At 36.0% G+C, this 12,960-nt stretch overlaps 1 protein-coding gene across 1 annotated transcript in view; it reads right to left on the minus strand.

Moving 5' to 3' along the window:
- The window catches only part of LOC149772041 (acetylcholine receptor subunit beta-like), a 30,419-nt gene extending 21,094 nt beyond the window's left edge, over nt 1-9,325 (minus strand). The window contains exon 1 of the mRNA XM_089947951.1: nt 9,168-9,325. Within this exon, the coding sequence (XP_089804077.1) occupies nt 9,168-9,223 (56 nt within the window). The 5' untranslated portion in view covers nt 9,224-9,325. The remainder of the gene's footprint in view (nt 1-9,167) is intronic.
- Between the last annotated feature and the right edge of the window lie 3,635 nt (nt 9,326-12,960).

Consider the following 12,960-nt stretch of genomic DNA (forward strand, 5'->3'; position numbering starts at 1 on the left):
CGTCTTATGATCAATATACAGACTATCTTATGATGAGTGTGGTGGGGGGTTTCCAGTCACACTCATCTCAATCATTATGTCAAGTGGAGCTTCATTGTCCCGATTTTTGATACAATTAAGAAGCATATTTTGTAAACATTAATGCATATGGTGGTTTGGCACTAATAGCCCCATACGATAAATTAAGTAGCCCACCTTGTAGGCATTAACCAGTCGCGCAGTAGGGCATGAAGGCAGCATGTAGAACCTGTAGAACATTGGGGCATTAGGTTTAAATTAAATGTGGGAAAGAAAGCCCTCTCTCTTGTGAGTAATTCCCCTTAGCGCAGTCATATCAGATTAGGCGCTACAATAGCTAGTGCAGAATTCTTTTTTTCAAATGGGAGTGGTTGAATTTTCTCTGGCACTGACCTGGGACACACATCCCGCTTTGCCGTTGCCCCTATGGTCTAACCATGACCCGTGAAAAAGATATGAAATGAAAGGAAATTTGTGTGTGCTAGATGGCGCTGTACATATTGACTGCGTTAGTTAAGTTAATAATGAAGATAAGGCTTGACAATTCACATCTAAACGAAACGGAAAAAATGTATATCAATCAGGATGAAAGTTATAATAACATCATAACGACACGAATTGGGCTTACCAGTACTATCAAAATCAGGAAATTGGTGGGTCCAAATTATAATGCAGAAGAAATTTCCATAAATTGCTTAAGTTAAATAAAATTTAAAAAGACAACGTCCAATTTATCTCAATACTTTTTAGTACATGTTAGTGTAAATCTAAATTCCACATTTTGGACTTGAAATATCAAAGATGTTATTTATAATACCCACCCCTTATTCGTGGAACAACAGTCCTGGAAACGTGAGACTAGATCCATCCCTTAGTCAATTATACGACTTATATCTAGTCAAACACGTGAATGATCTTTATATACAAGCTGTAGTACATATTGCTCAACCCCAGTCACTTTATTAATGTTGCGAATACAGGAATATTATATTTTTAAATTGTACTAATTTAGTTGTATATAAACCTAGTATCATTTTGACGTCGTGTATATTATAGCTTTCATTCGAACGAGATACATTGGTTCATACTTGAATGTATGACGACATCCGACATTCGGACAAACTCGGTTATTTCCGTAACAAGGTTTGAGTTTGAAGATGAGATTGTACAACCTCGCGGTCAGTTCTAGGTTAAATCTACTCACAGAAACAGCCGAAATAGTTCAAATAAATTGTGTTTTCTTTCACTGGGACGAAATTTCTGGCAAACAACAGTGGATACTTTCGTTTGTTTTGTTTTGTTGGGTGGGGAGGTTTGCTTGCCTCCTGTACATTATTGCTCCGACAGATATCCGAAGCATATTTTTGGCTCGCAGAAATAGCCGAAAGGGTCTGTCAACACTATCTAAAGGGATGTGATGAAAACGTATTTACTTCATATAAATAGACCTCATAGAGCTTAGCTGAGGCCGTATATCCCCCGACTGATATATGCAAACAACATAAATGCTGCGTTAGTAGCTCTCTCCAAATACCACAGCCAGCACAAGTGGAAACCACATTGTTTTCTTACAGCGAAGTATGTTCTTGCCTCGGGGAAAACTCGAAAAATATAACGAAACGAAACAAAAAACAACAACATGAAATCCAAGTTTGCGAGGGTGGAGGATGCATAAATTACAAACCATGACCTTAAGAAACGAAAAATAGGGAGACACTTCCAACTCTTTACCAGCATGTGCTGGAACGGAGACATCGGGTGCCAGCATAATTTTCAAGGGATTTTTAGGTAGCGGAAAATATAGTCGTTTAAGATTGTATCCAGCCGTTTATGTTCGATTATAGTAAACGTTGTCTTTCTTGTCAAAATTCAATGTAACAATGACTGAAATTATAACCGAAACTTAGACTGACCCTGGAACTAAGCGGCCTGAGTAGATAGGGACTTTGCTACTTACAGGAGAGAAGATTTTCAGAGAGTAATGTGGCAACAATACTTTGCAAGTTAGAAACGGCTCAAAAGGAATTTTGAAATCTTTCAGAAATATTTGCACGCAGTCAGCTATATAAAGATCTCTAATACTGATATGCTTGAGAAAAAAAAACAGGAATGTTTTGATAAAAATAGCCATCTCAGTCGATAGGTTGATATAATAAAAGGTATGATAGTGTGTGGCTTGCAAATTATTTCATTCTGAAAACAAGACACTCACACATGCATGGCGGATACTATAGTATTTCGTATAATTTCGTTTAATCATTGGTGGAGGAAACGTACATGTTCTAATGTCATCTCAGTAATTTTTTCTTCAACAACACACTTCAGAACTGAACATGTATTAATTGCTAATTAATGGTCAGTATTTATCAGAATCCTCAGGGAAAAATAAATTCAGTAGAGGATCATCAGAGAAAATGAAATTCAGTAGAGGTGTAAGGATGCAAACTTCTTTCGATCTATGAAGGGCACATTAATTTCGGTTAGAGAACAATTTATTAGATTTATGGGGACAGGTGCTTGTTAAGTCGCTAAACTGCAATGATTTATAATGTCTGTGTTGGAAGAGGAATTGATTCTTAATTAAACATTCATTTACTTAACAGCTAGACGGCTTGATAAGGGAAAGGTATCTTCGATTTTATATCGGAACTGTCAGATTTGAACTTTTCCAGACCTGTTTAACGAATTGTATAAGTCATGCTGACCACAATTTTGGCGCTTGGTTATAAAAAGCGGTAAATATATTTAATCCTGATTGGTTCCGCTAAATAAGGGGCGTGTTTCCCACACGAATATTTCTGGGGTTAAATTCTTTCATGGAAAAAATCTAGTCAGTCTGCAATTTTCCTGCAGGAGTGAAAATATAAGGGACTCCGAGACTGAATTTGGAAGAAAATCTCTGGTAAAACTTTGTGTCAAAGGGACCGGATGTCTTGAAAGTCTACAGACACAGTTTTGGCGGTAGAAGCGAACAAAGCTTGAAATTACAAGGTATTGTAGTTCGTTGATACCAATATAATGATTTGCTAGAATTTAATTTGCTTAAATCCTTAGACCAATATTCTCGATATGCCCTTTAACTGCGAAACTGCTACGACGTGACTGTTGCGTGTTGGCAAGACGATGGGTGTCGTTCACCTGCGGACCCGGGTTCTAATCTCCGTACAGAAAAAATTAAAAATTCTGTCACACATACACACACATGCATGCATACACACACACACACACACACACACACACACACACACATATATATATATATATATATATATATATATATATATATATATATAGAGAGAGAGAGAGAGAGAGAGAGAGAGAGAGGTTTGTGGAACAATTACGTAATAACTAGCATTTAAGCGATATAGTTTCATCTAACTCCATACCTGCATAATTGCTCTAATGGAAACAATTTTCATTATTGTCATGAAATGATGGCAAAGCAATTTTCTGGTCGGATCGACATTTTGTTTTCATTATTGCAGGAATAACTTAAAATGTCATTTTATATAGATGTTATCAAGCCAAAAGATGGGAACCTGACATTTTGGAAACGTCTAAATCTTCAGTCTAATAATCTAATGCTACAGACTGAGTGATGTAATTAAGCTACTTTTCAGGTATGAATTACTAAACTTGACTAACAGCTGTCGGTATAACTTTGAATTTTGATGCAGTTATGTAGGATCCTGTCTGAATCGATGTGTGTAATAAACAAGATGAATTAGTTAGCAGAAACAATATTTTGCTAACGCTTGGCAACAACCTTGCCAATGAAACGTTGTGTTATACTATTAACACGTGTTTCATCATTGACATTATTGGATTTAGGTGAGTCATATTCCAAATTTAGGTTTGGCTCCGGATATCATGCCTTGTGGTTGCTGATAAGAGCATATTAAGTTACACTAAAATAGCTAGAAATATAACGATATGGTTTACAGCCCTTTGGCTCAACACATAATTTTAGCGGATGGACGTTTTCTTCACAAGTAGGACTAAGTACTTCTTTCATCACATTTTGGACGTTTTCTTCACAAGTAAAACTAAGTACTTCTTTCATCACATTTTGGACGTTTCCTTCACAAGTAAGACTAAGTACTTCTTTCATCAAATTTTGGACGTTTTCTTCACAAGTAAGACAAAATACTTCTTTCACCACATTTTGGACGGTTTCTTCACAAGTAAGAGTAAGTACTTCTTTCATCACATTTTGGACGTTTTCTTCACAAGTAGGACTAAATACTTCTTTCATCACATTTTAGACGTTTTCTTCACAAGTAAGATTAAGCACTTCTTTCATCAGATTTTGGACGTTTTTTCACAAGTAAGACTACGTACTTCTCTCATCACATTTTGGACGGTTTCTTCACAAGTAAAACTAAGTACTTCTTTCATCACATTTTGGACGTTTTCTTCACAAGTAAGAGTAAGTACTTCTTTCATCACATTTTGGACGTTTTCTTCACAAGTAGGACTAAATACTTCTTTCATCACATTTTGGACGTTTTCTTCACAAGTAAGATTAAGCACTTCTTTCATCAGATTTTGGACGTTTTTTCACAAGTAAGACTACGTACTTCTCTCATCACATTTTGGACGGTTTCTTCACAAGTAAAACTAAGTACTTCTTTCATCACATTTTGGACGTTTTCTTCACAAGTAAGAGTAAGTACTTCTTTCATCACATTTTGGACGTTTTCTTCACAAGTAGGACTAAATACTTCTTTCATTACATTTTGGACGTTTTCTTCACAAGTAAGCCTAAGTACTTCTTTCATTACATTTTGGACGTTTTCTTCAAAAGTAAAACTAAGTACTTCTTTCATCACATTTTGGACGTTTAATTCACAAGTAAGACTAAGTACTTCTTTCATTACATTTTGGACGTTTTCTTCAAAAGTAAAACTAAGTACTTCTTTCATCACATTTTGGACGTTTTCTTCAAAAGTAAAACTAAGTACTTCTTTCATCACATTTTGGACGTTTTTTCACAAGTAAGACTACGTACTTCTTTCATCAAATTTTGCTTCATCATAAGATATATGTTCTTAGCTGGATACAATCAAGATAATCGGCAGGAGCATCTTTTAAAAACAATAAGCATTTGTTCTGGTTTCTAACCACCTGCCGTTTTTAGTTCTCTTGACGTGCAATAGGCACGTTGTATAAAGTTTATTTCATTACAAACATCTGTTACACACACACACACATAGACACGCGCGCGCACATACACACCCCCACACACACACCCAAGCACACGCACAGAAGCACACAAGCAGACAATAATTCACTTCAACAAGTACAGTCGTATTAGAAATTGCATGGATTTTCAAGCTGATCTTAGAAAATTATCAGATAGGTTTGTTGTTAAATAAAACGATTCCTGCTAATGTGATTCACGAATATTGTGTAACCTTCATCGAGTTTTTCTATGCGTCACCTTACACCTTGGAAGTATAAACGAGACAAACACGTTTTGAATCAATGGTGGTAGTAAAAACAGGCGACAATTTTTGCATGTTTTCAACGCTTGGAATACCGTCTTTATTCCAAATCAGGTAATCATCACACACAAAATCGTTATGGTTGTGACTGCTTGATGATGTACAGTAAAATGGTCTCCAAGTAAACATGTTGTGTGAACATTGCATATCATTTATTGCTACGTCTTGCGAGTGTGCGGATTTTCTCGAGGTTAAGCGAATGGCCGTGTGTGTGTGTGTGTGTGTGTGTGTGTGTGTGTGATTTGGATTTTTGACGTAGCTTTAACAAGTTGAGTTATATCGCTACGATGTCTGCAGTGTTGCAGTTTATAATAATCTCAAGCACTGGGAAACCATGCCGCAAGCATGTTATATCACGTCCCAACCAGACACATTATCTTGACACCAGGCCAACCGGCCCTAACACTAACTTCTTAATACTAAGCGCCAAGCGAGGTAGCTGTTAGTACCTCTTTTATTAGTCTTTGGTATGACTTGGACGGGGTTCCAACTCACGACCACCTGCATCAGAGGCGGACGCTCTAGCAACCTAGGCTACTGGAACGGTGTAAGCAAATGGCCGAATATTTAGGATTGACTTTCCCTGCCAGGTTGCCATAAACCATTTAATTTTAGTTTTCCTACCACTTAAGAAATATTTCATCATTATATGTATGTATGTATGTATGTATGTATGTATGTATGTATGTATGTATGTATGTATGCATGCATGCATGCATGGATGTAAAAGAGACCATGATCACAATCAAGATTGCTTTCAAGACAACACAGACCATGATCACATTCAAGATTGCTCTCAGGACACAAAGAGACCACAATCACAGTCAAGTATGACCTCAGGACGCTTCTTTTCCATCAGCAAGAACATATTTGACATTCATCCATTTTCCATGATCTTTAAATTGAAACTGCATTGTAAACTTTTTTTTGTGTTGGGGTTTTAGGTTATTTTGTAAACCCATTTTTTATGGTTGATGTTATCTCGTGTAATAATTCAGTTACTTTTAGTTTTAATTTCTGGATGAAAACTTCTTATGCCCTTTAGCGTTTTCTTGATACAGTACAGCGCTTATAGCTTTTAAAAGCGCAATATTAAGTCGTCATTATTATTATTATTATTATTATTAAGTTTGAGTTCATTTTTATGTTTATGGAGGGAGGGAGAGATTGAGAGAGGGAAGAACGGTCGGACGGATGGATATACGTAATAGTTCATTCGTTACGTAGCACTGCATATATATATATATATATATATATATATATATATATATATATATATATATATATATATATATATGTGTGTGTGTGTGTGTGTGTGTGTGTGTGTGTGAGCGCGCGTGTGTGTGTGTGTGTACTATCATCTTTCAAAGACAGAATATAATTTTTTCCTCGGTATCTACTCTTATTAGTGTGTGTTTCAGATCTGGATTTATCTTCTTAGCATGCAAGACGTGTGCATAATCGTTACTTGCAATGCTGAAAACTGCATGCAGTACAAAATAAAAAAATCGTATGTACTGTTACATGTCTAGATAAAAACTCTGGCTACGCCACGTCAGAACCTTAAAAGTGTTGTCAGTTACAGCACGCTCAAACAACGTGTTGCAGTATGTCATTGGAAAGACTGCTGATAAAGAAGCTATGTAACAAGAATAAACCGGTTTCTTTTAGGCTCACCGCTGTTGAACAGTTTCTCCAATTCTATTGTAATGGGAAAGTAAATGCCAGTCAGTTCAATTTGTGATGGAAGAGGATTATCGTGTTACTGCTGACCGTCCATTTTGTGATTTTATAGTCTTAATGGATATATGAACTGAACTGAATATCATAAAGACATACGTCAAGTTTTATCGTCAACTTTTCTAGTTAAAAATTTAACCCAGGTATGGCTCCTATCTGACAGAACTCTTTCGCGTGTGTGCTTTGTCACATATCAAGACGACAATGAGCTAACTAACACTTAACTGAAAATGCATAATATTATTTTGCAATATTTGCTTCAAAATGGATTGATTCATGCATACGCTAGTCATTTTCACATAAATTAATAAGTATAATTCCATACAGAATTACATACATCGAGCTAAATGGTGTCCACATTTTTCTTTACTTCATCGAAATATCCCGAAAATGTCAAATTCTTGAATTTTCTAAGTATCATAGGTTTTGAATAACAATGGATTTGACATGAAATTAAATCTTCCCATTTACTACACAAAGAAAGTAATATATTAACAAAAGGAATACATGCACATACATGGTCACAATAGAAAAGACATATCGTTATTTAATTGTTCCCGAGCATGAATATCTTGAACCAAATTGTCTCGAAATTTCGAGTAATCGGTCGTAAATGCCCTAAGCACTCGAATATTCAACTACTAAATACAGTCTCCAGTTTAAAGGAAAGTGCTGTCTCAACAATAAATGAGATACCAAGCATACAAAAGAAAAATATGTTCCACATCACAGAGTATATTTGGTAACATCGTTCAGACTCACATGTATTACGGCAACAAGAAAAATCATTACTGCCAGAAACGTTTGACGTTTCACTGGTGAAGAACTCAGGCAAATTGCATCCTCACGGCTTAAATACAATAATGACAAATAAGTGAGGCAATTAATTTAGTTTTGTTCTGTTTTCATTTTGCAACACACCACTGTGGATTTCTTCGTGCTCTTTTATTTTTTTGTCCATATGAAGATAGTTTTATATATGATTTGCTTCCTATTCAGATCACATTACTATACTCGTTTCTGCCTTTACCAAAGACACTTCTGTCTCCACAAAAAAGGGCTCCATAGCTTCGGACATAGAGTGCTCAGATCTTACTAAAGTACACTGTTTAAACCGAAACATTCGTACCAGCTATCATTATATGCGTATACAAGTAACGTGTCTATTTTATAGTTATAGTGCGTTATTTCAGTTGACAGCGTAAAATTGGGCATTTTTAAATGAAAATTAATCAGTTTTTAAAAATCAAGTACTGATGGATCAGTGAAGCAACCGTGCCGGAATGATATCAGCAACATACACAATTAGGAATATAATAATAATCAATAGTTTGTAAACCTAATCAAGACATATAAATAAACGTTGCATATGAATGAGACATGAAGGAAATCTCATAATTTCATGGGCAGTTGAGAAAATTCAAACGCTGGACCATCGTCAAAAAGCTAGCCGAGCGTAGATAGGATTCAATAAAGCGTTCGTGATGCATGTAAAGATTCCGATATTCTGTCACCACTATCATCATGAACCTGGATCAATATCCGCTGGTCTGTTGTAGTCCGTTTCCAGTTTACTTTGAATTTCTTCCACCACATTATGTTAAATAATTGTATGGCCACTTTTTTTTCTATTTGAGTTTCCGTAATTCCTAAGGTAATGTTATTAAGATATATAGCTAAAAGCATTAAACAGTCTAAAGGTCTAAGTCATATTTTTCCTTCCTCGTTCTTGGAGTAAGCTATGAATGTGTCTTCTAATACTTGCTATATAACTGTAGAAACTTTCCACACTTTACATGATTTCTGACTGACCAGACTCATAACATTCTACATGGCCATTTGTTTCAGAAAGAAAACTAGGATCATCTGTAATTACGGAGTCATAAAAAGAGTTTAACTTACCTTGAAAATAAATTTAAGCCAGTGATGATGGGTAAAATCCAGGTCGAAAACTCCATTTCCTTGCCCTCTTTGCAGACTGCTTTACCAAACTGATTCTGCTTATTAGAGATAAAGTATATTTGGCAGTCGTACCGCACACTGAGCACTACACACTTCGCCAAAGTTTAGACAAAATCTTGATAAAAGGCCCACTCAGCTTCCTTTCCGCCTGGCCCTTGGCAACAAAACCAAACAATCATATGGCTGAGTAAGACTGGTTTTAATTCTGGCAAAGTACCGTATGATGGTTATTTAGTACAATGCAATTAGAGTAAATGGCCTAGTCCATTGACACACTGCGGTAGCAGACCCAGAAAGACTTCGAATCTCTAACGATCTTGGTCCAGGTCATGTCATGCAAAATACTGAAGGATTCGTGGCATTCCATGCTAACCTATAAACACATCACCACATTACAAAATTCAATAGCTTTAACATTGTGACTGCTCATGACTAAATCTATATATCTCAGTCTAGACTCATCCTGAATGAAATATTTTGCATAGAGAAAATAATATGATCCGCAGCATCTTTGGATCTTTGTTTGTTTCAAAGATGTATTTTCAATTCTGCAACTAAACAACCATGTGTAATTATATTTTGAATTACTTCACAAATCTTTGTATTGTTTGTACAGTAAACGGTGCAGACAGGTCTGCTTGTTACTGTTGTTTTGGGTTCTACACCATTTTGCAGCACATGATAGGCTACATATGGCGGCCAGTATATCTGCTGAAGTAAGAACCCGGAAAATCCCTGTGAAAAAACAAAGACCTATAGGAAGCTACTGGCCAGCTTTCTCACATATCAACGCTGATCGGTCCTGAGACTCGAACCCTGGCAGACAGAGGTGACAAGTCGGTAATCTGGAAAGGCAAGCGTCTTTAGCCACTCTGCCACCAGGGCCTGCTATTGTTTGTTTTTTAAATTACTCCAGTGAATATTAAATCGTAAACGAAGCCCATGTACGCCTCCATTAGCAATTTTGCCTTTGATGCAACACTTACATATGTGAGCTTCATTTCATAAAATCAGAAACAGAAATTACTAAAATTAATCCGTCTCATCAAGTGTTATATTGTTTTATATAAGCAGTTATCTCTCGACAATGTAATGTTAGAAATATGTTACCATTCCTAACATTTTATGTGTGATGTGATTCTGAATTTGTAACATAGCTTTAAAACATTTTCAGTCATATCGCTACGATGTCTGCAGTGTGGCAGTTTATAGTGATGTCTAGCACTGGGGCATCATGTCGCAGACATGTAGCATGATGTCCCACCCAGTAACATTATCCTGACACCAGGCCGACAAATGCTAACACTAACCTCTTAATGCTGAACGCCCAGCGAGGCAGATGTTAGTACCATTTTTGTAAGTCTTTGGTATGACTCGGACCGGGATCAAACCAACGATTTCCCGCATCCGAGACGGACGCTCTAACCACTAGGCCACCGGAGCGGTCCTAACGTGTTATGCACTAAAGGTCAGTGTGAATGTGTGTCTATGTATGTTACGTCCCAAAATGAGATTTAGATGTATAAACTTACTTAAAATTCCCCCAGAACACATCGTTTAAAATTAAAGTCCGGTAGGCATACATCAATGTAAATATGATTATGAAACATGTACAGAATGACCTTAGCTGGATATACAACGAAGAGAATCATCAACATTAAGCATGGTTGTAGAAAGTCAAATCCGAATTATATGTTTTATTATTATAAAAAGCCAAAAGGGTCTCTTTACCGAGCGAATCCAACCCTGGCGTAAATTCTGCTACAGGTTACTTTTCTCCATCTTTCCAATAAATTCTCGACAAGAACCTTTGTCTGCTAGAAATTCCTATGCGCCCCAGACTATGATTAATTTTTTATCACAACTTCACAGTTGCATGGCAACTTCACAACTGTATGTTTCTTCTTGTTAGCTTTCCGTGACGAAGAGTGAGCACTTCAAGCTGTGGAAATGTAAATCAACTCAAGTACCAAATACAGCGAACAATTTTTCCTACTGTCTCAATTGGTCAGTCAAATCATGACTTTTTAAGCCTCATTTAACATGTAACTCTACACCATGTTTACTATCATATCAAAAATAAACGGCGTCTCCATATAATAGAATAATTCCTTTTCAATTATTCCATTGTACAAAATATCAGTCTTTATCACAAATAGTCAACACTGAGATACACAATCCATCAACACAATTGGACTTTAATAGAAGTACTTGGTGACATGCCTATTTACGTGTCTCTGAACTGAACTCACCACGGAACTAAACCATGTCATGATGAAATATCATTAACACAGCACTACGTGACGTTTGCCCATAGCACCTTGCTAATTAATGTGGCTGAGGAATATTTCCCTACACCGATTTCCCATAATCAGACAAGGGATCACACAAATCTAATAAATCCTGTAAATGGGAACGTAAATACAAATGGCCCATACACTAGATCTATTGCAACACAATATATAGTTAGGAAATATCAAATTTGTTGTATAGCTATTAAGCAATGTTCAAAATGCCACACCAATTATAGTTAAAGTGAGTAGTCAAACCCACACGCCCTGCCCTCAACCCCTTTAGCAACATTTATCGTATTTGAAATTGTGTTCAATTTCCCAATCGAAATCTATCAGGCGCCGTAGCGGACAAAAGCTGATCCAATGAGAAAGTTGCAGTTGAAATTTCTGTGCCGTATGTCGAGAAATCCAATATCAAGTGTTGAATCAAAATGCGTGTCCTTAAAGTTACATTTTCTATATCGAGATGTTAGACTTTATATGTTGAATTATACGGTGGTGGTTTAAAGTTATATTTCCTATGCCGATGTTTTACATTGTATATTTTTAATTACACAGCGGTGGTTAAAATTTCAATATTATATGTCGACAATTCCTAATTCACACGTTGTATGTAAATGTTTGTGATGAAAGTTCCATTTCATATGTCGAGTATTTATTTTTCATCTGTTGAATTTCACGGCAACGGAAAGCTAACTCCTTGTTTAAAAATAACGCGGGCCGTTCACTAGAGCGACCTCTAGCGAAGAAATTCATAGTAATTCTCGACCTGTGAATGGTAACTTTCAAACTGTAAATGCCTGAAATGTAATGGTGCCTCATAATTGAATACACGAATGATGTATCTTAACACTTGATATTATTTTGAATTTTTAAAGTGGACATTGTGTAATGTTACTTTTAACACCAACACATCATTTCACAATATAAAAAATGACATGTCTGACAAGCACAATATAATGTCCAATCACCGCTGCGTAATTCAACAGATATGGTCTAAAACTCAACATAAGAAATGGAACTTTCAGCACAATCAATGTGATTCAATATGTAAAATTGAAACTCTCGACATATGACATTCAAATTTCTACAACCGCCGTGTAATTCAGAAGATACAATCTAAAAGATCGACATTGGACATATAATTTTCAACCAGCGCTGTGTAATTCAACAGATGAAAGTTAAATACTCAACATATGAAATGGAACTTTCAACATAAACTCTTTGAACCAATACGTAAATTAGGAATTCTCGATGTATGACATTGAACTTTCAACTACCGCCGAGTAATTCAAACGACACGATCTGAAAGCTCGACATAGAAAATATAACGCGTTCAACCACTACTGTTTAATTAAACAGATGCAATCTAAAATCTCGACCTAGTAAATGGAATTTTAAAGACAAGTATTTTTTGATACAACACTTGAAATTGGAAT

Source organism: Sinohyriopsis cumingii, unplaced genomic scaffold (genome assembly GCF_028554795.1).
Source record: "Sinohyriopsis cumingii isolate HCF-2022 unplaced genomic scaffold, ASM2855479v2 utg001527l, whole genome shotgun sequence".
Lineage (NCBI taxonomy): Eukaryota > Metazoa > Mollusca > Bivalvia > Unionida > Unionidae > Sinohyriopsis > Sinohyriopsis cumingii.